General features: G+C 41.7%; 1 protein-coding gene across 1 annotated transcript in view; it reads left to right on the top strand.

The window, feature by feature from the left end:
* The window catches only part of Heatr3 (HEAT repeat containing 3), a 34,068-nt gene that overhangs the window by 1,228 nt on the left and 8,248 nt on the right, over positions 1 to 24,592 (top strand). The window contains exons 3-12 of the mRNA NM_172757.3: positions 780 to 867; positions 2,560 to 2,669; positions 5,417 to 5,526; positions 8,435 to 8,575; positions 10,980 to 11,257; positions 17,350 to 17,440; positions 17,558 to 17,715; positions 17,941 to 18,023; positions 19,017 to 19,153; positions 22,766 to 22,854. Coding sequence (NP_766345.3) covers positions 780 to 867; positions 2,560 to 2,669; positions 5,417 to 5,526; positions 8,435 to 8,575; positions 10,980 to 11,257; positions 17,350 to 17,440; positions 17,558 to 17,715; positions 17,941 to 18,023; positions 19,017 to 19,153; positions 22,766 to 22,854 — 1,285 coding nt within the window. The remainder of the gene's footprint in view (positions 1 to 779; positions 868 to 2,559; positions 2,670 to 5,416; positions 5,527 to 8,434; positions 8,576 to 10,979; positions 11,258 to 17,349; positions 17,441 to 17,557; positions 17,716 to 17,940; positions 18,024 to 19,016; positions 19,154 to 22,765; positions 22,855 to 24,592) is intronic.

The raw sequence follows: 24,592 nt of genomic DNA on the forward strand, positions 1-24,592 counted from the left end.
AGGCCAGTTCAAGGCCACCTTGAACTACTTAGTGAGTTCCAGGACAGCCAGGGCTGTTACACATAGAAGCCCTGTCTTGAAAAAATCAACCAACCAACCAGATAAATAAACAAATCTTAAGTCTATTGAGTAAGATTAGTGTTAAGAATATATTGATTATTATTAACCAAATAATTACTATATGTATAAATACAACTAGTAGTAATTGCAGAGACTACTATTAGGGGTATGATGGTTTGAATAAGAATGTCCCTCATAGGCTTATGTATTTGACCACTTAGTATTGAGTTCTCCTATTTGAGAAAGAATAGGAGGTGTGGCCTTGCTGGAGTACGCGTGGGTTTGTTAGAGGAAGTATGTCACTGAGGGTGGGATTTGAGGTTTCAGAAAGCCCACACCAGGCCCAACATCTTTGTCTATGATCAAGATACAGCTCTCAACTACTGCTCCAGTGCCATGCATGTCACCATGCTCCACGATGACAATGGACTAAGGCTCTGAGACTACAAACAAGCCTCCAGTAAATGCTTCCTTTATAAGGGTTGCCCTGGTCATGTTGCCTCTTGAAAGCAACACAACAGTGTAAGACAATGAATTATTTGATGTGCTGAGGACCAGGACAGTTGAAAATCTGTAGGCTTGCTCTCTAGCATATAACAAATACAGTTTTGTTTTGTTTTTTCCTGTGGAAAACCTTAACTGTGGTTAGACATACAGGGCTTAGCAGCATTTTGTGAGATGTGACTTGAAAGTAAAATGTGTTTACATTTCTTATGTAGAAACCTCAGTGCTTGTGGAGGTTTTGACGTTTGTGATGACATGGTGGCAAAGGACATCATGACGCCCCTGGTGGCACTACTGAGAGAGGTATGTGGCATTTAACATAGCCTGAGTGATGACTTCTGTGTGGTTTTTAGGAGACAGGTTTAGGAGGTTTTTTGTCTGTTTGTTTTTTATTTTTCAATACTTTGGTGTCGTCTTATGTGTCCCTTTAAATACCCTGTGACAATTTTATTTTTTCCCCTGGAAACTCGGTACAAAGGCCCCAGTAATACCAATCTCTATTATTTGTGTCTCTGCCACCTTTATGATTAGAAGAGCCCTTTCTAAAGATATGCACACTTACCCCCTTAGAACTCAAGCCCGTTCCCTGACTGCTCACTCCTGTGTGCCTGTCATTTAATCTTCACAGTGGTCCTATGGGACAAGTCTTTTTTCCCTTTCTTTTTTGTGGTGCTGGAAATGGAACTCAGATCTTTGTGCCTCCCACCAGGCAGGTGCTTTAGCACCACCCATCTGTATCCAAATCCAAGGCAGGTGTTCTTATACTAGTTCATACTGTGCTGATGGGCCCAAGGACAGACGTTATGAACTTACAAAGACTATGTTAGACTCATTGTTACGTGTTACATGTACATTCATGTTACATGCTGTAGCTCATTGGCTAAGGACACTGGACTCTTGTATTCCTCTCAGTCTGCCATGCCTTTTGTCCGTTTTACACTGATGCTATGAGACCTTGGTCAGTGCTCCCTTACAAGCAGTGCTGCTGCGCTGCAGGTGGCTGTGCCATGGGGACACCCAGTTGGGTAGAGATCAGGGATGCTGTAGAACTTCCTTCCTTGCAGAGGGCATTCTCCCATTAGACGTCTAAGACTCAGAAGACCTTTTAGAGAGTGCCCTGTTCTGTGCTAGGAAGCAGCCCTGCACAGAGGTCGGGGCTCCAGTTGGAGGCTAGAATGTCTGCAGCTAGAGCCCAGCTTTACCATACACTCAGCTGTGTCTTCAGGAGCCTCTTTTATCTTATTTTCATACGAATATTGGGAGGTTAAGGTTAATAGTTGAGCTGCTTCAAGTTTGTTGTGAGGATTAACTAGTAAATATATGTAAAATGCTCAGAATAGTACTTAGGGGATGTTGTACAGATATTAACTATTGTATTCCTTTGTCATTCTGTTTCTTTTAATATAAATTAATTATTCTTTTATATATATATATATATATTTATTTATTCGCTTTAAATCAGCACCCTCTGTCATTCTGACTTTTACTATATTAGGGGAAATACGTTGTATTGGTCTTATACTTTCATGTAAAGTGTGGGACAAATAACATCATTCCTTGACAACCTTTCTTATCTGTGTTTCTTGCCAAAGGGATGTATTATTTTTTTAAGTTTTTATTGTTTTTATTTATGTATGTCTGTGTGGAGTGAATGCTGTGTGTATGCAGGTACCTTCAGAGGCTATCAGATAGCGTGGAGCTGTAGTTACAAGTGGTTGTGTACCAATTGATGTGGATACTGAAAACTTAGCCTAGGTTTCCTGCAAGAGCAGTGCAAAACCTTCCTCTGGACAGACAGAGTGCTCTTAACCACTGAGTCATCTCCATGCCCAAGGGATGGACCATGTAGAGAACTGTACCTGTAACCATTGATGTAATTGTTAACTAACCCCTATCATTTCTGGGGTTTTTAAGGTTATAATTCTTTACTATTACTATCTTTTTTGCTTAATTATTCTTTTGAACCTAGGTGCTAATTATGATGTTTGGTTGCAGTGTCTCTCTGGACTGGATTCAAATGAGATGTCTCCACAGGAGAAAGCTGATAAGAGAAATCCTGTAGAGAGCATAGCCAATGAGGCTGTGAATGTGCTGTGGAATGTGTGGTAAGTGCTTTCTGAGGTCAGTCTCCTGTTGTGTCACTGCCCAGCCTGTGGTGCTCTCTGTTAAACTGTAGGCCCCGCCCACAGATGCTTGCTACTTTAGTTGATGGGGCAATCTGATGACTTGAGATTCATCCTAATCAGCATAGTGTACACCTGCTTTGGTATCTGGAATGAAAAGGGACCACGAACATTGGCTGATGTTGTTGTCCACTGTTCTAATAGTGACTGTTTGAACGGGAAGTAAATTCCCAAGAGGAACTCTCTTCGAATGAAGAGGAACAAGGCTGCTTCTCTTCCCTGTCGCTGGCACTGGTTAGGTTAGAGTGGACCATGCCTAGGAATGAAACAGAGCTTAGAAGCACTTCTTAAGCTTGGTTTTATGCCCATAATTATAGCAGTGTTATCGTTTCTTGTTTTTTTGTTTTTTTTTTTTTTTTGGTTTTTCGAGACAGGGTTTCTCTGTGTAGCCCTTGCTGTCCCGGAACTCACTTTATAGATCAGGCTGGCCTCGAACTCAGAAATCCGCCTGCCTCTGCCTCCCGAGTGCTGGGATTAAAGGCATGCGCCACCACCGCCCGGCAGTGTTATCGTTTCTTATATTCAGTTGGGAACAATTAAAATAGTGACCTGAAAGCAGTGTCTCTTAGACTTTAATATTGAGGTAGATCTTGAAAAGCTGCCTACATACCAGTCTGAGTCTGCTTATAATTTCATCTTAAACCAGTAATACTGGCAAAGATTTGAGAAAATGGCTTTTTCCCCTTTTATTTTTAGTTTTTCTTTTTCTTTTTTTGTTTGTTCCTTCCTTCCTTCCTTCCTTCCTTCTCTCCCTGCCTCCCCTTTAGCCCCAGGATCTTACTGTGTAATTTTGGCTGATCTTGAATTCATGTTCCTCTGTCCTTGGCCTTCTGACTGCTGGGATTGCAAACTGGCTATAAGAAATGGCACATGAGCAACTGATAGGTGTTTTTCTGTGCGCCATAAATCTTTTACTTTCTATAATTTTGTTGTTTGGAGCCCTGGGCCTCATGGCTGCTAGCACTAAACATGTTTAGCATTGTGCTTTTTCTCCTGTTGCTAGAAGATCACTGAGCTTGAAATTTGATTGATTGATTGGTTGGTTTTTTGGTTTTTCGAGACAGGGTTTCTCTGTATAACCCTGGCTGTCCTGGAACTCACTCTGTAGACCAGACTGGCTTTGAACTCAGAAACCTGCCTGCCTCTGCCTCCCGAGTGCTGGGATTAAAGGAGTGCGCCACCATGCCCGGCTGAACTTGAATCTTTAAATTTTCTTTAAGTTACATATATGTGTGTGGGTACATACATATGAGTGCTGGGCCCTTCCAGGGCAGAGACCTGGAGTTGGCTGTGAACCATCTGATGATGGTGCTGGCTATCAAACTTGGGTCTTTACAGAAACAACACTTAGTCTTGGCTGCTGAGGCATCTTTCCAGCTTTTATTTTATTTTTTGAGACAGGAGTAGGCCGGGTTAGCCTAGGGCTTGCCATGTAGCAAAGGATGGCCTTGAATTCCTCTCTCCTGTTTTTATTCCCACGTCCTGGCCTTACAGGTGTGGGCTACCACATGTGGCTTGAACTGGGAGTTTTAAGAATATTTTCTTTGAAGAGAGCCTAATACAGTGGTTCTTGATCTTCCTAATGCTGTGACCCTTTAATACAGTTCCTCGTGTTGTGGACCCACAACCATAAAATTGTTCTGCTACTATTTTATAACTGTAATTTTGCTGCTGTTATGAATCATTATGTAAATATCTGATCTGCAGGATACCTGACATGTGACCCCTGAAGGGGTCATGATGCACAGGTTGAGAACCACTGGCCTGATATTTCTATCTCCAAAGTAACCTTACTGTCTTGAGTCCTCTGAGTCCAGTCTTTACCACCTACAGTTGTCATCACTCTGAGAATTTTGTTTCACTCTTTACATTTCTTTACTGATAAATGCTTTGTCTTCTGGCTATAGTTTAGTGCTGAAATAACTAAAGGGATAACTAACAGAAAATAATATTTTTGATTGCATGAGTCACCTGTTATCTCTGTTAGTATATATATTATGTGTATGTTTACATTGAGATTATATTCTGGAAACATGAGGAAACATCATTCTTTTAACCTGTACTTGGTGTATATGTTTATTAGTAATATTGATAACTTTGTTTAAGGAATTTCTATGATATCATAATTAATACTTAGAGTACTTTCTCTAAAGATTGAAAATTCTTGTTGAAATTATAATTGCCGTCTAGGAGTACATAAAATGTGTTTTTTTTTTCAATTAAAAATGTTACTTTTCATGTGATAGAGGCCTTTGTCCTTATTTGAATGCATTATTATCAAGTGGTAGTGGAAAAAGATCATTCTATATACACAAGGAACCGAGGCCTGGGCAGGGTGTCGCCACACCCAGAATACGGGGCTGCAGACAGATGGCCTTACCTGGGAGGGACTTGGCTTCTCTCAAGTCTGTAAAATGGGAAGTTGGATGAGAGATTGTGTCTGAGGTTTCACACAGCTCTAACCTTCTGTATGGAGAGATGGACTGAGAGATCCCAGTGTGAAGGGAATGAATCCCTGATAGCTTGTCATGTACAATAAATACGAGTGGGTATTTTGACTGCTGATCTTTGGTTTTATAAAGCATAATTATTTTTTTCATTGACTTCTGTGGTTAATTTCTTAATGTTAAAATATGGATAGTAAAACTTATTTTTCCCCTTCACTGTAGTGAATGCAGTGGCAGAGCAGTGTCTATATTCAACAAAGAAGGGTGTTTGGAGATTGTGTTACAGTACTTACGTAGGTTCCCCACCAGTATTGACCTGGCTGTCTCCGTAGGTAAGTGAAGAAAGTGTTCGTTTGCTATTCCTGCGTTTCCATGGGCGGGTGCAGTGTGTCTGCTAACAGCCCGACTGTTACTAGCTGTAAATGTCCAGGGAACTTTGGTTTGTTTGGAATGTCTTTAAATCTGTGGCTAATACTTTACTTATATAATTAATTCTGCAAGGTTTGTTTTGTTTTGTTTTGTTTTGTTTTGTTTTTGAGACAGGATCTTACTGCTTAACTCTGGCTGTTCTGGAACTTGCGGTATATATAAACCAGGCTAACCTTTTTTTGTTTGGTTGGTTGGTTTTTTTGTTTTGTTTTTTTTCGAGACAGGGTTTCTCTGTGTAGCCCTGGCTGTCCTGGAACTCACTTTGTAGACCAGGCTGGCCTTGAACTCAGAAATCCGCCTGTCTCTGCCTCCCGAGTTCTGGGTGGGATTAAAGGCGTGCGCCACCACTGACTGGCTTACTGTCTTATTCCTTATAATAAGCCTTTATTCTTGAAGTTTTCATCTCTATTTACTAAGAAACAAAGCCCCATATTTCCCAGGCCTTTATGCCAAACTTTAGCATTTTATATCACTTTCTCTGATCTCTGAAGAAAACTACTAAAGCAAGGCTCATGTATAATACGGTGAACTCATAGAGCTCTGTTCTGTCCAGAATAATTTTTTTGAAATTATGTTTACAGTAGCATTCATAAGTTATCTTGCCTTTTGTTGGTGTTTGCTGTATTGTACTGGGGGGTCCATCCAAGAGCTTTGCTCATGCTGGACGAGCACTCAGTCATGGAGCCATCACCCCAGCCCTTCATTTTCTCTTCTGCTAAAGTGACGAGTGTTAGTCCCTAGTAACACAGTACATATAGAAGTAAATATATGTATTGATGTGTAACATAGCTGTATCATGGGTTGCATTTTTTATTTTAGATTTATTTAGTTTATATGTATGAGTGTGTTTGTACATATGCGTGCCTGTTGCCCTTGGAGGTTAGAAGAGAGAGTTGGATCTCCTAAAACTAGAGTTACAAATGATTGTATGTAAGGAAAACGAACCCAGGTCCTTTGTAAGAACAGTAAGTACTTTTAACTGCTAAGCCATTTCTCCAGCCCCACTACCATATGTTTTGATTTATTTGGATAGATACAATCTCATTTGGAATTTCAGAATTAAATTTTTTGGAAAAAATACCTCAAAGGAAACTAATTTTGCTTTATTTTCCTTTTTGTACTTCAGAGGTCTTTTTTTGTCAAAACCTTTTGTGTGATCTCAGTTTTGTTTTGGGCTATTGTTGTTTTGTTTTGTTTAATTTTTTGTGTGTGTTTTGTTTGTTTTTGAGTTTTTGAGACAGGATTTCTCTGGGCAGCCCTGGCTATCCTGGAACTCAATCTATAGAGCAGGCTGGCCTAGAACTCAGGGATTCACCTGTCAGTCACTCCGGATTGAAGCTGTATACCACAAACTTTGTCCTGATTTGATTATTTGGTTTGGTTTTTTTGATACAGGGTTTCTTTGTGTAACCTTGGCTGTCCTCAATAAGTAGGCCATGCTGACCAGGCTGGCCTTGAACTCATGGAGATCTACCTACTTCTCCAGAGTGCTGGGATGAAAGGTGTGTGTCACCACTGATCAGCACCTCAGTTGTTTTTATGCTTTCAGTTAATTTCTAGAATGAATGTTGTAATCTATTATCTTGGTTTTGTTTTATTTTGGTTGGGATTTTGGTTTTTTGTTTGGTTTGGTTTGGTTTAGTTTGGTTTTTGGTTTTTTTGAGACAGATTTTTTCCTATGGTAGCCCTAGATGTCCTGGAACTATGTAAACCAAGCTAGCCTCAAACTCACAGACATCCTTCTAAATGCTGGGATTAAAGAGTACTACTGTTGGGCTGGAGAGATAGCTCAGCAGTTAAGAGCACTGATTGCTCTTCCAGAGGCCCTAAGTTCAATTCTCAGCAACTACATGTTGGTTCACAACCATCTGTAATGGGATCCAATGCCTTTTTCTGGTATGTCTGAAGAAAGTGACAGTGTACTCATATACATAAAATAAATAAATCTTACAAACAAGCAAAAGAGTACTGTGTTAAAGGCAATGTACTACCACACTCAGCTACTTTTCTTAAATAACACTAATGTATGGGTCAGGTTTGTCCTTGGCAACATGGTACATGAACTAGTACTTGGTCAGAAACTTCTTGCTACTGACCTATGATAAGTGTATAGATTGAGGATAAACTGTAGATACATTGCTACAATTACTACTTAAACTTAAGTTATAGTTTATGAAAGTATAGTTTTATTTTTATTTATTTTTTTTAAGATTTATTTATTATTATATGTAAGTATACTGTAGCTGTCTTCAGACACACCAGAAGAGGGAGTCAGATCTCGTTAGGGATGGTTGTGAGCCACCATGTGGTTGCTGGGATTTGAACTCAGGATCTTCGGAAGAGCAGTCGGGTGCTCTTACCCACTGAGCCATCTCACCAGCCCGAAAGTATAGTTTTATAAAGAGTGAAAAATTTAGCTGGTGATGGTGACACACACCTTTAATTCCAGTACTGCAGAGGCAGGTGGATCTCTGAGTCCTAGGCTATCATTGTTTATAGAATGAGTTCCAGGACAGCCTGGGCTACACAGAGAAACCCTGTTTTCAGGGGCAGGGCGGGGGTGTGGGGGGGGGTGTGGGGGGCTTCCTGGAAGGAAGAAGAAAAAGAATTAGAAATTAAAGAAGAGAGATTGAGGGAGATCTCTAGCACTGAGGTCTCTTTTGCCTGTATCATCCTGGAAGTGAAGCCTCTATACCTGTTGAAGTTGAAGTGTCTAAAAGTTGTAAAAATGCAGATTTTTGTCTGAGTTATACAGGTGTCAATTATCTTAAACAATTCACAGGTTTCTAATTGTTGGTTCTTGTCTTATAGCGTATTGTTTACAGACAGTGACGGAAGATAACCCAGAGCTCCTGAAATCTTTTGATGGCACAGCACTACGTGTGCTGGAGTCTGCTTTGCTTTGTCCTGTCGCCTCTATGGAATACATTCTTTTAAAGACACTGGTGGCAGGTAAGATTTATCCGAATGAAGTCGTAATTGTAATAGAAGCAGAGGCCAGGATTCAGTCTTCCCAGCTCTACAATGCTCTGTCTGATCGGAGAACATCTTGGTGTTAGAGCAAAGACCCCTAACTGATTGTTATGAAGCCTCCTAGAATAGATGGATCCATTTTCTAAAAAAAAAATTTCTTTCCTTTTGTTGTTGTTTGTTTGGTGTTTCGAGACAGGGTTTCTCTGTGGCTGTGGCTGCCTTGGAACTATCTAGCTTTGCAATCTTTGTAGACCAGGGTGGCCTTAAACTTAGAAATCTGCCTGCCTCTGCCTCCAGAGTGCTGGGATTAAAGGCACGCACCACCGGGTTATCTTTTCTTTTTGAGTATATATGTATGGTTGTGTGAATTCATTCCTCATGTATGAAGGATCCTGAGGATCCGAAGAGGGCATTAGATCCCCTGGAACTAGAGTTATAGACAGTTGTTAGCTTTCTTGTGGGTGCTGAGAAATGAACACTGGCCCTCTGAAAGAACAGCCAGTACCCTTAACCCCTGAGCCATCTCTCCAGCCCTATCCAGTTTGACACACACTGTTTGTCTCATATAGAAACGCTGTAGTTAGACTTTACTCTCTCTCTCTCTCTTTTTAAATGATTTATTTTTATTTTATGTTTATTAGTGGTTTGCTTGCATATGTGTCTGTGTGAGGGTGTTGGCCCCCTAGAACTGAAGTTATAATAGTTGTGAGCTGCTCTGTGGGTGCTGGGAATTGAATTGAGGTCCTTTGGAATTGCAGTCAGTGCTCTTAACTGCTGAGCCATCTCTGCAGCCCAGCTTTCCTCTTTTTCAAGTCCCATCGAGTTCACAGTTCACTTAGGGCAACTAAGACGTGACCCACCACTTGCTCTTCCATGAGTTCTTAGTCCCACCTTTTTTTTTGCCCCAGTGTCTGAGTACAGAAATCTGAAGTGATCTGGTGGTTAGTTGAGTAGCATATACTTTATAATACTCTTCATCCTGAAAGGTGACTGTATCCACTAAATGAGAACTTTCCCTGACCCTGTTTTCCCCTCCCTGTCTCTGGACACCAGCATTCTGCTTCCTGTTTCTGTGGATTTGACTCTGGTAAAAACCTTACTGAACTAGAAGCATTTATGCTTGTCCCTCTATGGCTAGCTTATTTCCCTTAGCCTCAGGTTTTCAAGGCTGCCTACATCGGGGCATGCATTATACTATTTCTTTGTAGTTTTTGAAACAGGGCCTTCTGTGGCCCAGCTTGGCCTCAGATTTACTGTCTGGTCTGATGACAGCAAGCTCCTACACCTTGAGTGCTTGGAATAGGAGTGTGTGTCACCACATCTACTTTCTGCTATGTTGGGGAGCAAACCCAGGACTATATGCTAGGCAAGCACTCTTCCGTTCTCTTTTAGAATGCTGAATAGTATTCCTGGGCATGTGTGTTTGCTACTCTTTGGGTTTTGGTTGGTTGGTTGGTTTTGGCTTTTTGACACAGGATCTTCCCTGTCTTGGAAGCCATTCTCCATTGTCTATTCATCATCAGATGAGCACCTGGGTTAATTTTTTTGGTATTGTTAATCATGCCACAGTGATCATGACTAATGTCTTCTACCCTCTGTTCTCAGTATTTTTAGTTATGCCTAGGTGGCGTTTTCATTTTATTACGCTTTGTTGGAGATGGGGTCTTATATATATGGCCTAGTTACACTTGTATTATAGCTGAAATTGACCTGGAACTTCTGATCCTCCTGCCTCCACCGGCTGAATGCTGTTCTTACTGGTATACAGCATCATCCCTGATTTACAGTCCTTGGATTGAACCGAGGGCAAGCATTCTAACTGAGATACATCCCCAGAGCCTGCCATTCACTTTAAAAAATTATTTAGATTTCTTCCTGGAAGCACTATTTTATTTTGTTAGGAAAAAGCCAAGAAATTTCTGTCTGCATTCTCTGTGTGATTTTGGAGGATTAATGCATCCCACTGCACCTGTAATATAAAGCTTCGGAGAAGAGGAGCTTAGGTGGAAATGGGAGGAAACAAGGCACCTCCTGGCATTGTCAGAGAAAATTGATCAGTGTCCCAGTGTGTAAGTTCTATACCAGGAAAAGTGTGTGCCAAGATGGAATGAACAAAGGCATTTGGGTTAGGATTTTTGAAATTACACCATAGCCTAAGCCCTGTGGAAACTGCTTTTCCCTCACTGTTATATGTTGTTCAATTAGTTATAATTAGTAAATTAGTTGAATTAGTTTCAGCTAGTAAAAATTACTTGTTTTTACTATCTAGTATTTCCTTTTATTATACCAGAATCAGTCTGTTTATTACCTGGTTGGGTTAGAACCCATTTTTAATAAAGATTCCATAGGCAATTTCTTTGTCTTCATTCTTATTTTTTCCCAGGCACCATCTGGAACCTAAAGGACATTATTCCATCTAAGAGTCAGGCAGAAATCATTAATGCCATCCTAGGTGCCTTGTCTGAAGTTCTGGGTATGAATACTGGCAACATGGTCATTCAGATGAAGGAAGCTGAAACCCAGCGGCTAAAGACTGCCGCAGAGAGTGAGGACATCCTAGCAAATGCTAACGGTGATGACTTGGTTGAAGATGATGAAATGGAAGAAATCCCTCATAAAAGAAAACTCAGAAGGAAAACATTTATTTCCGATTTACTTCCAGTGAGTCAGATGGATGTTCGATCTGAATTAATGCATTTTATTTTTTATTTTATGTGCATTGTTCTTTGCCTGTATGTATGTCTGTGTTAGAATGTCAGATCTTGGAATTAAATACAGTTGTGAGCTGCCATATGGGTGCTGGGAATTGAATGTGGCCCTCTGAAAGAACCATCAGCCCTCTTAACTGTTAAGCCATCTCTCCAGCCCCTCAACGTGAGTTAATACATCAGTTTCCTTCAGCAGGCTTCCTTAGCATTACAAAAAAATATTAGGCAATTTTTCAATTAGAGTTGTATTTTTCTGTTGATTCTCATTGTAACATTCGAAATGTACCCATGTAGAAGAAACGAAAACCAGCATCTCTTGTCCAAAATGGAAACCTTTCTGTGTGGGAGCTTTCAGAGCACTTAGCAATAGCATCCTGTCTTCTTGACTCTGAATTCAGTTACCTGTCTCCTCAGGGAGTCTTCACGCTGACCTTCCTCTGCTTCCTTTTTGATTGAATTCTTATCTCTTTTATTTTAGTACCTCTCTTTAGCAGAGACCTAGGCCAAGCCTTCAGTCCCCCACTGTTGCTGAGCAGAAGAGGTTGGGGGAGGTGTGGTGCTTCATGCTAGTGTGATGTGCGATGTGCAGTGAGGGTGCACAGCTGCCAGTTACTTGAGCTGAGAAAGTGTAGGTGGACCCATGCTTTGGGAGGAGGTGAGAAGATGTGGAAGGACAGACAGACAAGACCCAGCTGGGAAGGTACATCCTTCCTGTGCTGCTCATGTGTGTTCATGTACCGGTTACAGATGAGACTCCTCAGTCATGTTTCCGCATGGGGAAATCCCTCTTTCTTCAGGAAGACACACTCGTAAGCCCATGGTTATATTAGTGCGATGCTGCGAATGGTGGTAGAATTGTCACCAAATCTTGAGTTGTTTCTGTAAGCCTGGTTGGTGCATATGATGAAGACCAGATGGGAGAGCAAAGGAGGAGGCTGCTGGAGATGACACAGGGCCAACTGAGCTGTCTGAAATGGGGAAGTAGAGAATTGTGAAGAGAATTTTCATTTAAAGGGTCACTCAGCTGGATACTGGGAGTGTGAAGGCATGAAGAGCAGGAGGCTGCAAAGGAAAGGTGACAAGCTTTGGCTAGGAGCGTACAGTTCACATTCTCTCATGGGCCAGGGCCAGGGGTGGCTTGTTCTTATTCACGTGGAGTTAATTGAAAGTAATTGTCTTGAGTCAACATCTTACAGTTCTGATTAGTTTATATGACTTAGAATTCTTTAAATAGAATATAGCTCAATGTAAACATATTTTCTTGTAGATTTTGTTTGCTTGCCTGTTTGTTTTAGCTGCCCTAGGAGGTGGGGCTATGAGTGTTTACCACCAGGCCTAAATCTTACATCCTTGAAGACTTACAAAACAAAGTTTTGTGGTTTTTTTTTTAAATTATTAGATTTTTATTTTATTGGAAGGGATAAGTTTATGCCATAGAACGTGTGTGGAGGTCAAAGGGCAACTTGCAGGCATCAGTCCTCTTTTGCTTCCACGTGGGGCCTGAAGATTAAATTCAGATTAGGCTTAGCAGCAGGAGCATTTAGCCACTGAGCCATCTCTCTAGCATGCATATAATTAATTTAATCTTAGTGCTTTGAAGGAATCAAGCTTTTTATACATGTGAACAACTCAAGCCTTGTGTTAAGTAGGGGTATATGCAGAAGTCAAAAGGCCATCTTATCCTTAAGTTTACTACAGCCAGACAGTGCCAGCCAGGCTAGCCAAAGCAGTAGGCTTGTGATTCAGTGAGAGACCCTGTTGCTGCATGCAGCATGGCTCTAAGGACAACCTGATTGGAGTACTAAAGGAATGAAGGAAAGACAGATACAAACAGGAAGCTGGGATCCAGTGGGCTGGGCTCTTGGCTGAAGAAACTGTACCACCCCAGAATTTCATGTTTATTAATTATATAGAGTTGAACAGAGAGGTGAGGTTATTACATACAGTTGAGCAAGGAGTTTGGGTTATTACATACAGATAAACAAGGACACGAGTTTAGCTAATCTTGGTAGGAGCAGTCTCTGTGACAGAGAAGTCTTCAGGCCATAAATATCTTGGGCCAGAAAGCTATGGTGGACATTTTCCACAGACACTATCAACACCCATACATGGGTCAGAGGAAAGGCTTTGAGGTTTCTCCATGGTCTGAGGTTCTAAGCTTGGCATGGCAGTAACCATGTCAACAATGCACATTCACTCAGGACTCTCTCCGCTTCCTATACCCTGCCTCAAGGCAAGGAGACAGGCTGTGACAGAGGAAGCCTGCTTTACCGTGTGTATGCACGTGTGCACTCCTGTGCCTACACTACTTACATAGGCATGCACACAGAAGGGCTAAGAGTATTGTCCGTGGTAGAATACATGCTAATTGTGTACAAGAAACACAGTGAAAGAGAAAGAGGGAAGGAGAGAAATAAATTCTTGAGCTCATAAAATACAGTGTTTTCTCAAAGCAAAAAACAAAAAAACAAACAAGCCTATTTTTATTTTGGTTTTTGAGACAGGGTTTCTCCAGATAGCCTTGGCTGTCCTGGAACTCTGTAAACTAGGCTGGCCACAATCCACCTGCCTCTGCCTCTACCTCTGCCTCTGCCTCCCAAGTACTAGGATTAAAGGTGTGCAGCACCATGCTCAGCTCCTGCAGAAGCTGCTTTTAAGGTCTTAACTCATTACCCTATATAATTAACATTATATAAGTCAGCTAGCCAGCCAGTGTTTAGGTACCAGTAGAGTGCTAGGTACCATACATGGGAGGGGAGTGCAAACTCAGAGTAAGCTGAGGTCCTCCGTACTGCCCAGTTGATTCCACTTTAGTCCTGTCAACTTAAAACTTTAAATTGCACCATTAAACTTAAGGCATAACACAAATATGCAGAGAAAAGAGCAGATTTTAACACATGCTGAAATAAGAGCATTCCTCCTTCGCTTCCAGGATACTAGTTTATCCAGTCTACTGCCTAATTCTATCTATCCCTCCTCCTCCTGATTACTTAGACACCATGACAGCTCTGGACCATTCTTTATCAGTTTGATAACAGTCAGAAGTAGGGGAATGTTGTAAAGGGGATGTTGCAAATCTCAGAGTTCTCTAACATGGATATGTATACATTTCAGGTAGAGAGAATCCATTGCAAATCTATTTAGCTTAGCTAAACTCATACTCACAAACCTGAATAGAAATGGTTATTATGCATAGTGGTAGTAGAAAATGGACTACATATTCCAGGGATTGCCATTAGAGTAGTCTGTGCCTTCCATCAGTCATCCTTCACTTTTGTTAGATAACACAGGCCAAAAGTTGAAGTTTAATTCTTAGACAAGGGATTTGTTGGTGAGATTTTACTTGTTTGGTTGTTTGTTTCTTTGTTTGTTTGTTGGGAACAGTGTCACAATGTAGTTCTGGCTGACCTGGAACTTGCTGTCTAGACGAGGCTGGCCTCGAGCTCCCAGAGATGCATCTGTTTCTGCTTCCTTAGTGCTGGGATTAAAGGGTGTGGGGGTGTGTGCGCACCTTGCCTGGCTTATTAGTTGCATTTTAAATGAGCACAAACACTCTGGTAAGGAAAATGTTAATGCATTATAAGACCTATAGGTACATTTTTAACTTTGGACCCAGGAGGTCTGAGGAAATAAGATATTTAAATACATAGTCACAGGGAATTGGCTCTAACTCAGTCCCCCACCCCACCCCAGGTTTCAAATCTTAAGTTGTTAAGTCTCTCATACGAAATGGTATATTATTTACAGTCACTTACACACTTCCTCTCACACCTTTTAGTCAGCTTTAGATTAGGATTTTTTTGGTTTTTGTTTTGTTTTAATACATGGCCTCATGTATCCAGGTAGTTTCAAAGTGTGTTGTATAGCCAGAGTATAACCTGTAATTTCTAATCCTCTGTCTCCACTTCACAAGTGTGGTGATTATAGGCGTGTCACCGAGCCTGGGTTGTACAGTGTTGAAGATCATGCATGGGCTTTGTGCATGATAGGCAAGCATTCTGCCATTTCTACGCCTGGCTCCATCTTTGAATTCTTTTTTTTTTTTTTCTTTTTAAAGATTTATTTATTATTATATCCAAGTACACTGTAGCTGTCTTCAGGTGCACCAGAAGAGGGCGTCAGATCTCATTACAGATGGTTGTGAGCCACCATGTGGTTGCTGGGATTTGAACTCGGGACCTTCGGAAGAGCAGTCGGTGCTCTTAACCACTGAGCCATCTCTCCAGCCCCCATCTTTGAATTCTTAACAACTGTAGTACAGTGTTGGATAAGAAGGGGGTGTGGTTTGCTAACTTAATTGTATTTAGTGCTGAGGATCAGATCCAGGGCTTTGCACACACTCTTGGCAAACACTCCAGTACTGAGTTATATCCCCTGCCCTCATATCACACACACACACACACACACACACACACACACTCACACACACACATTACATACCGTCAAGGACAGATGCAGTTTTCTCCAGGTATTTGTGTTCTTGGTTTATAGTGCTGCTCATAGTGGTTTATATCTATGTCCCAGATACTTAGGCTGAGACTGGAAGGTTGAGCCCTGTAATTTGAGTTCTTCCTTTCCATGCCACTACAATATAATAAGAGCTTTTGCCGGGCGTGGTGGCTCACGCCTTTAATCCCAGCACTCGGGAGGCAGAGGCAGACAGATTTCTGAGTTCGAGGCCAGCCTGGTCTACAGAGTGAGTTCCAGGACAGCCAGGGCTACACAGAGAAACCATGTCTCGAAAAACCAAAAAAAAAAAAAAAAAAAAAAAGAATTTAAGTTTATATTGTTCATTTTAGGAAATGTTACTTGTTGAAATTAATATCTTTAGAGAAAAATGTCTTTTTCTGTCTTTTTTTATCACAAGTTTTATTTGTGTGTGTTTATGTGCAAATGGGTAGGGGTAGCCATGGAGGTCAGAAAAGAGTATGGATTTTCTCAGAGCTGGGGTTACAGGAGGCATCAACTGTAATGTGTACTGGGACCCAGACTGTCCTCTGCAGGAAGATAGGGGTTCTCACACCCACCTCTATAGCCTTTTTTTCCCAATCTTTTTTGTTGTTATTTTTTTTTTTTTTTATGACTGGGTCTCTATATAGATCTGGCTGTCCTAGAACTCACTCTGTAGACCAGGCTGACCTGGAACTCATAGATATCTGCCTCTGCCTCCCAGGCGCTAGAACTAAAGATGTGCACCACCGTGCTCCGCTTTCTTCCCCCCCCCCCCCAATCTTGAAGTTACTTTATATTTTATTTTTCATAGAAAATCAGTAATCAAGGCAGTCTGATATTTGTTAAGCACTGTTAGTGTAAGGCTTGTTAATACTGTGTGTGGTATGTTTACTTGTTTTTGAGACAGGATGTCAATATATAGCCCAGGCTAGCCTGAAACTTACTCTATAGACCAGACTGGCCTCAAACTTGAGGTAATTTTCCTGACTACCACTTGAGTGCTGGAATAGATATGTGCCCCCGTGCCTGGCCAGAAGTATATGTTGAATGTGTCTTTCAAAGAAGATGTCTAAAATATGTGTTTAAGCATCAAATGTCTGAAATAAGCTTTTGTTTAATCTTATCATGCTAAGCAACTTAACACATGTGGTCAAGATTCAAGGTAGGTATTTGGTTTTGTTTTTTTGTTTTTTAAGAATTACTTATTTTATTTATATGAGTATACTGTAGCTGTCTTCAGACATACCAGAAGAGGGCATCAGATCCCATTACAGATGGTTGTGAGCCACCATGCGGTTGCTGGGAATTGAACTCAGGACCTCTGGAAGAATAGTCAGTGCTTTTAACCACTGAGCCATCTCTTCAGCCCCAAGGTATCTATTCTTTAAAGCTATGCAGCTCTGTGATAGATGGAACACAGTTAACAGAGATTTGCTCTAGTGGACCAGGAGGAAGTCACAGAACTTATTCACATTTCTGTAGCTTTTCTTCTGCCTGTTCTAGCCTCCATCTACTCTATTCCAGGTGCAGAAATCAAGGAAACTTAATACAAAAAAGACTTGATTATTTATTTATTTATTTATTTATTTATAGCCTACTGACAAGGAGCTGCGAGAGGCCATGGCGTTGCTGACAGCTCAGCAGACTGCTCTGGAAGTTATTGTCAACATGTGCTGCAGTGAAGGTCTGCTCCCAGCTTACATTGGATGGTTCCCCACCCCAGCTCCCACCCCCACACCAGGAGCGGCCCCATGGGAGTTTCTTTGATACCCCAGTTACGTCTGGTTTGTCCTCTCCTCAGATCCCTCGGATGATGAGTGGGAAGAACTGTCTAGTAGTGATGAAAGTGAAGCCTTTATGGAAAACTCCTTCAGTGAGTGCAGTGGGCACCTGATGTCCCCATTGTGCCTGTCCCACGAGATTCACTCTGCCCTTACCAACTGCCTCATTCCAGAGAAGGTTAGTAGTTTCATCCTGGTCTCCGGTTAGGCATGGCTGTGTGAGCGTGGCTGGTGTGAGCTGTTCACCACAGGGGCTGGAGGCTTGGGTGTAAAGCAGAATTAACACACAAATAATTTCCTCCTGACCACCTTAACTTGTAAATAGCAAGTCTGACTTTTATAGAGAAATCCTGTTTAAAATGACCTCCCTTTTATTTTTTTCCTGTTTTCCTTTCAAACCTAGGTTTTTGAGAAAACATCTTCACCAAACAGTGTTGCAGTTGACATATGTTCTAAGAACCCTACTTGGAAACCTTTGATTAGGAAGTAAGAAACTTTGGGTTTTCAGACACATTTATTGTTTTGTCATTATGTGAAATTGAATTATTGAATAGAAAATGCTCCCAAGACCTGCCTTGATATATACCCTGCAGAAGGTTGTGTTCCTTCTGTGCTGGGATAGTGGTGTGAGAGTGAATGTTCACAGCAGTATGGGACATAGTTGCCCCAACTTGGAAAGAACTTTGATGTCTGTCATGGTCAAATGTTTAAGAAGTTGACATTGAGCAGTAAAGAGGATCAGAACTGGAACCGCCCACAACACAGCAGAACTTACTGTGATGAGCTGAGTGAATAAGACATAAAACATGTACACAAACCACACAGCTAGGCAACACTAAACTGTTTAGGGACACATCCAGTGGCCGCCTAAGGAAGCTATTGAAGAAAGAAAGCCTGGGGTGGGAGTCTGTAACCTCAACTGCCTAAGGCTGCAGTGAAGCAGGACGGTCACAAGTTCATGCTCTGCCTGAGCAACCTGTGGAGCAGAGTGGGCTGAGTGGGTAGTGGGGAGCTTGTCTATCATGTGTGCTGTAATGGGATCAATACCCAGAACATCAAACTAGAAATACAGATAATAAAAGTAAGGAGTTTCCTGTACAGCGCCAAGTGGAGAGAGACTCGGGACTCACAAATGAGTTGTACTCAGAGCCCTTGAGTGCTTAGGCACTGATTGGCAGATGATCAGGTCACATTATTCTTTGTGACTGCCTCAGACCTCCTTGACCTTATAGGTACTCTTAGACAGAATCTGAAGCTTAGATTAAAAAATGACACTGAGCTGGGCTTGAAGCTTGTGACTCCCATTGCAGTATTCAAGAGGATCACAAATTCAAAGCCAGCATAGATTTCATAGTGAGCTCCAGGCTAGCCTGGAGTATAAAGCACGAGGCTGTGCCATAATAAACATCAACAGTACCGCAAATCAGTAGGCCATAGAGTGCCAGGATGTCAACGTTAGATTGTTTCCTTTCTTTTCAGAATGAACACTATTCAGTGTAGAGCCCTTATGTGTCTCCAGAGTCTTGTGTCTCTCCTGGACATAGACCATCTCGGTGGAGCCCCTGCTCTCCAGACTCTTGCTCAGCACCTGTCACAGATTCTTTTTTCTCAGCCAGGTAAGTATTTAGACAAGTAGTGAGAGACTACTTGGACTTAGCAGAACTTTAAGAATGGAACTTGGGCTGTTATATCTGTGTTATAAATGGAATGTTATTATATCTAACCTCAGAAACCTTTCCAAGATACTATCAGCCACATATTATCATTGCCAATGACAGTCAGGGTGTGTCAGTAGATAGAGGGGTGTGTGTGTGTGTTTAAATTAATGTCATAAGTATCAAATTCTCATTAGGATAGTTGAATCTATTCATTTTTTTTAATTTGAGGGTTTCATACATGAGTATACTATATTTGCATTGTTTCTACCTAGCTCCTCCTGTCTTTCCCCTGTACCTTCTTTTGATCCCCCTTCTATATTTACTCCTATTACAAATATACATGAACATAGACCACAACCCTCTGGATCAGTTTGGTCATTGCTGCCCCACCTGCATGTACTCAGGGCTGACCAGGTAGGATTATGGTGTTGTCTCTGGAAAAAAAACAAACAAAACAGGGAAGAAAACTGGTTCTCCTCCCTCAGCAGCCATTCTGCTGAGAATTCAAGGCGCAGCATCCCTGTCCTGCTCAAGAGACTTTCTCTTGACAGTGCTCTTGATCCTCAGGCTTTTCCAGTTTTCCTTCTCCCTCCTCTGATGTTCCCTGAGCCTTCAGTGTGGGGGCTGTCCTTTTGGGGCTGAGCACCCAAGGGTCACTCAAGGTCTCCGCTGGTTTCTGCCTACTGTAGAGAGAAGCTTGGAAGTGAGAGGTCTGCACTTATTTATGCAGATAAGGATTTCCAGGCAGTTGGAAACTATTGCTTTGGTAGTATGTTAGTGATAAGGTCACCTGTGGGGCCATGACCTCTCCAGACATGGCTCTTGGCAGGTTTACAGTACTAGCTATGACTTCCCTCCAGTTGATGAGACTTGGTTCCCCTAGGATGCGTGTGCCACTGTTGTCTTATTCAGGAGGTTTTGTTGTTTTTGAGACAGTGTCTTTGTGTATAGCCTTGGTTATCCTGCAGCTCACTGTGTGGACCAGGCACATGGAAACTTTTGAATAATAATAGTAATATCTTCACATCAATTGTGGAGCCTCTGTTGCACACCAGGCTTTAGCAGATAGGGGAGAAACTGTAGTAAGACCATCGTTTAGCTTGTGCTTCTCTTTATGTTTTATTTATTTTATGTATATAAGTGCTCTATCTACATATAGAGTCTGCATGCCAGGAGAGGGCATCAGATCCCATCACAGATGGCTGTGAGCCACCATGTGGTTGCTGGAATTGAACTAGGACCAAAATGAACTGGCACAGATCACATGTTGTGCAGGAGTTTGTCCAAGGTGTGTCTGATCCCGTACTGTGCTAATTACAGGAACTCCCTTCTTTGGTACATACAGTATCTAAAATGAAAAGCCCAGAAGATAAAAGAAGATGAGTTGCATCTTTGTACTCTTAGTGCTTGTGAGGCTGAGACAGGAGAATTGATAGTTTGAGACCAGCATGGACTATAGGAAGACCCTGTGTTAAGAAAATTGTGAGCCAGGCAGTTGTGGCACACACCTTTAATCCCAGCACTTGGGAGGCAGAGGCAGGAGGATCTCTGAGTTTGAGGCCAGCCTGGTCTACAGAGTTCCAGGACAGCCAGAGACAGAGAAATCCTGTCAAAAGGAAGGGAGGAAGGGAAGAGGGAGAAAGGAAGGAAGAAGGGAGGGAGGGAGGGAGGGAGGGAGGGAAGGAAGGAAGGAAGGAAGGAAGGAAGGAAGGAAGGAAGGAAGGAAAGAAATTGTGGGAAGCTGCCTGTCTCTTTGCCAGGCAACCTAAGAGGGAGGTATTAGAAATAAGACAATGTTCCAGGAACAACAGGACAATAAGCCATGGTATCTGGTGCTATTTATCAGCTCTCCCACAAACTTTTATGACTAAAGCAATAGGTGTGATTAGTGTTACTTTCAGTCTCTTGCTTCTCTGGAGCCTGAGGTGGAAGGATCTCTTAAGCCCATGAATTCTTTTTGTTGTTTTGTTTTATTTTGTTTTTTCGAAACAGGGTTTCTCTGTATCAGTCTGAGTACCACAGTGATCCCTGTCTTATCGTTGTTATTTTCAAAGTCTCTCTGGGTGTGGAATTTAGGCAGAATGGTGAAGGTGATCTGTCTATTGCACAATATCTAGGCAGTGATTCTCCATTACCGGTAGTTGCTCCTCTCCCAGGGGACACTTGGCAATGTCTGAAGGTATTCCTGTGAGTATGTCTTGGTGGTTGCTCCTGGTGTGCAGCAGGGATTCTAGGAGACATCCTGCACAGGAGTGCTCTGTATGCACACACAGTAGCAAGTTATCTGGGCAGGGTCACTGGTGCTGAGGTAGAATCTAGACGACTAGGGTCTCCACTGGAAAACTTAAAGGCCATGAGCCAGAATTGTTTACAGTGAACACTTGGTGCTAGAATCATCCCACAGGGCACTCCTATGTGACCCGAACCTTCTCAAAACAATTGACTGGGTTCCCAGTCTGAGGAAAACCCACACATCTATGAGTCAGCTGCAAGTCACATTGCTTGTTATAACCTGTTCTGTCGTGGGTATGGTTGAAGAAGACAAAGTCACACCCGTGTTTAAGAAAAGGAAATCAGGGGGCTGGTGAGATGGCTCAGTGGGTAAGAGCACCCGACTGCTCTTCCGAAGGTCAGGAGTTCAAATCCCAGCAACCACATGGTGGCTCACAACCATCCGTAACAAGATCTGACTCCCTCTTCTGGAGTGTCTGAAGACAGCTACAGTGTACTTTACATGTAATAAAGAGATAAATAAAATCTTTAAAAAAAAAAAAGAAAGAAAAGGAAATCAGACTCTGGGAGGTAAATGCTGAGGGGTCAGGTGACACAGACTGGGCATACTTGCTGTGCATCTTTAGAAAGTATGACCCTAATGTTCCAAATAGATCACTTACCTGGGCGGCCCTCATTTGTCCCTGCTGGAACAGTCGTTTATTGCAGCTGTCCTGTTTGTCAGTAGGAGAAGAGCAAGACTGAGGCTAGGAGCCATGGGCCTATATTATCAGGGACACTAGTGTAGAAGCTGACTTTCCCTCCCACAGTCTGCCAGCACCACAGTGGAGATCCCTGAGAGATGAGACTCCCCCAAAACCAGGTTTATCCTGTGCCAAATGTTAATCTAGTTAAAACCCAGCATCGTAAGTCAGGACCACAGTAGGTCTCTGCCTGTCCCTTCCACAGTCTTCTTTCAGACTTACTTGAAAGTGTACAGAGACTGTGAAGTAAACATTCCGCTTAAATATAGCAAGATGGCTCAAGTAGTAAGCATCCAACTGCTCTTCCACTCACTAGGAGACTCATAGCCCAGCTCATTCTAGTGTGTCTAATGCCCTCTTGTGGCCTCCGTGGGCATTGCATTCATGGTGCACAGACATACAGAAGGCCAAACACTCATCCGCCTGAGATAAAATAAATCTGGGAGAAAAAAAAAGCTTTTGTTAATAACAGTGTAAGCTAACATTCGCATGCTTTGTTTTAAACCTGTTTCTTCTCCTACAAAATAGTTTGTCTTCTAGAAGAGAAAACTTGCACTTCATCTTTGTGTTTTTGTGGAAACATTTTGTGTTTTAGATTTTGCTAAACATGATGATTTTCTAGAAGCCATAAGTAGTGCTTTGAGGGCCCTTTTGCAAACAATGGCCTCCAAGAACATTCCACAGGTAAGATGTTATAAACTTCTTGGGAGAAGCTTGAAAAGATTCTGTGTTTTGCAAGCAGTTAACCAACAGGGTGGGGAGCCCCTGCTAGAGGAGCTGTGGAGATACAGAGCTTTGTAGAAAGCAAGGGAAGTGCTGGAAGTGGAAAAGTGGTCCCTCCCCAGCCTGCAGCTCCACGAGGGGCTGCCTTTTGTGACGCTCCTTAGTTAGTATTTATGCTGTAAACATTTTCTCTAGATGTTGTTGTTCTTCGAATACTTTATTCTAGAAACTCTCACCTTTGTGTTCCTGAGTCCTCTCTTGGCAAGGGACTTACAGTTTTATCAAGGGATTCCAAGAGGCCATGTCTCTGCTCTCACATCCACTACCATGGTTAGCTTTTATCTCTTATCTACCTATTTTATTTATTTATAAGACAATATATTTTTAAAAAAATAGAAGGAGCTGACAAGATGGCTCAGTGAGTAAATGAAATTCTGCTAAGCCTGCATCCCTGAGCACCTATGTAAAAAAGGGAGGAGAGACCTAACTCCACAGAGTTATTTCCTAATCTCCACACACATGTGACTTGGCACATTTCCAGGTGTATACACCATAATAAGAATATAATTTTAAATGTTAAGTTATTTAAGCAAGTTTGATATGTTTTTTTAAACAGCTTTATAGAGATGTGGTTTTATACACTATACATTTATCCGTTTGAAGTGTACAGTTCAGTAGTTTTGTATATTCCTATCTCATGGCTCCTAATCTGTCATGGTTTCCTTACCCAGCTTCTTCCCTTGCACGATTCATTCATGGAAGAAGCTTATTTTGTTCTCAACAATCAGACTTGAATGATATATCTGATAGTGTTTTTAATACTCTCCATCTCCTGTCTATATTAAGGCCTACATCTAATTAGACTCATATTGCTGTATGTATTTTATACTTTAAATCACAGATTGTGTCTTAGTATGTTTACTCAAAGGTTTTACAGACGTTGGTCATAGCTGCCTAGGTCCTTTCAGGAGGCTGCACATGAGAGATGCCCAGCTTTGTCTTCTTTGTGCAGTACTGCAAATAAGACATCATCTCATTGGTCATTTAGTAAATTTGGCATAGTTCGTGTCAAAATTTTACAGATATTATCCAATAAATAAATAAATAAATAAATAAATAAATAAATAAAGATGGAAAGGAATACCTGATAATCTATTGTATAAAAAAATTGCTAACGAAGTTTTTAGATTGTGCCCTTTGGCTTTATTAAAACTATGTATTAAATAAGTACTTGAAAAGCTGGGCATGGTGGCGCACGCCTTTAATCCCAGCACTTGGGGGGCAGAGGCAGACGGATTTCTGAGTTCAAGGCCAGCCTGGTCTGCAGAGTGAGTTCCAGGACAGTCAGGGCTACACAGAGAAACCCTGTCTTGAAAAAAAAAAGAAAGAAAGAAAAGCTGAGCCTCACTTTCATTTAGCTTTTCTCCTGATGGGCTTTCTTAAAAGTAAGTTTGACTGAGCCTTTATCTCATCAGTGAGTAGATACCCCGCAGTCTCTAAGTAGGACTCACACTGCTCTCTCCCTCTCCTTTCCCTCCCTGCTCCTTCCTTTGTTTACCTGTGTGTTGCTGAGACTGAACCCATGCTTCCTTCACACATGCTTTCTTTTAGACTCATTGTGAGCCCAGAGTTTTATACCATTTATTTATCTTGAAATAGGGTTCCATCATATAGCCCAGGCTGGCCTTGAACTGATCCT

Source organism: Mus musculus, chromosome 8, assembly GCF_000001635.26.
Source record: "Mus musculus strain C57BL/6J chromosome 8, GRCm38.p6 C57BL/6J".
NCBI classification, from domain to species: domain Eukaryota; kingdom Metazoa; phylum Chordata; class Mammalia; order Rodentia; family Muridae; genus Mus; species Mus musculus.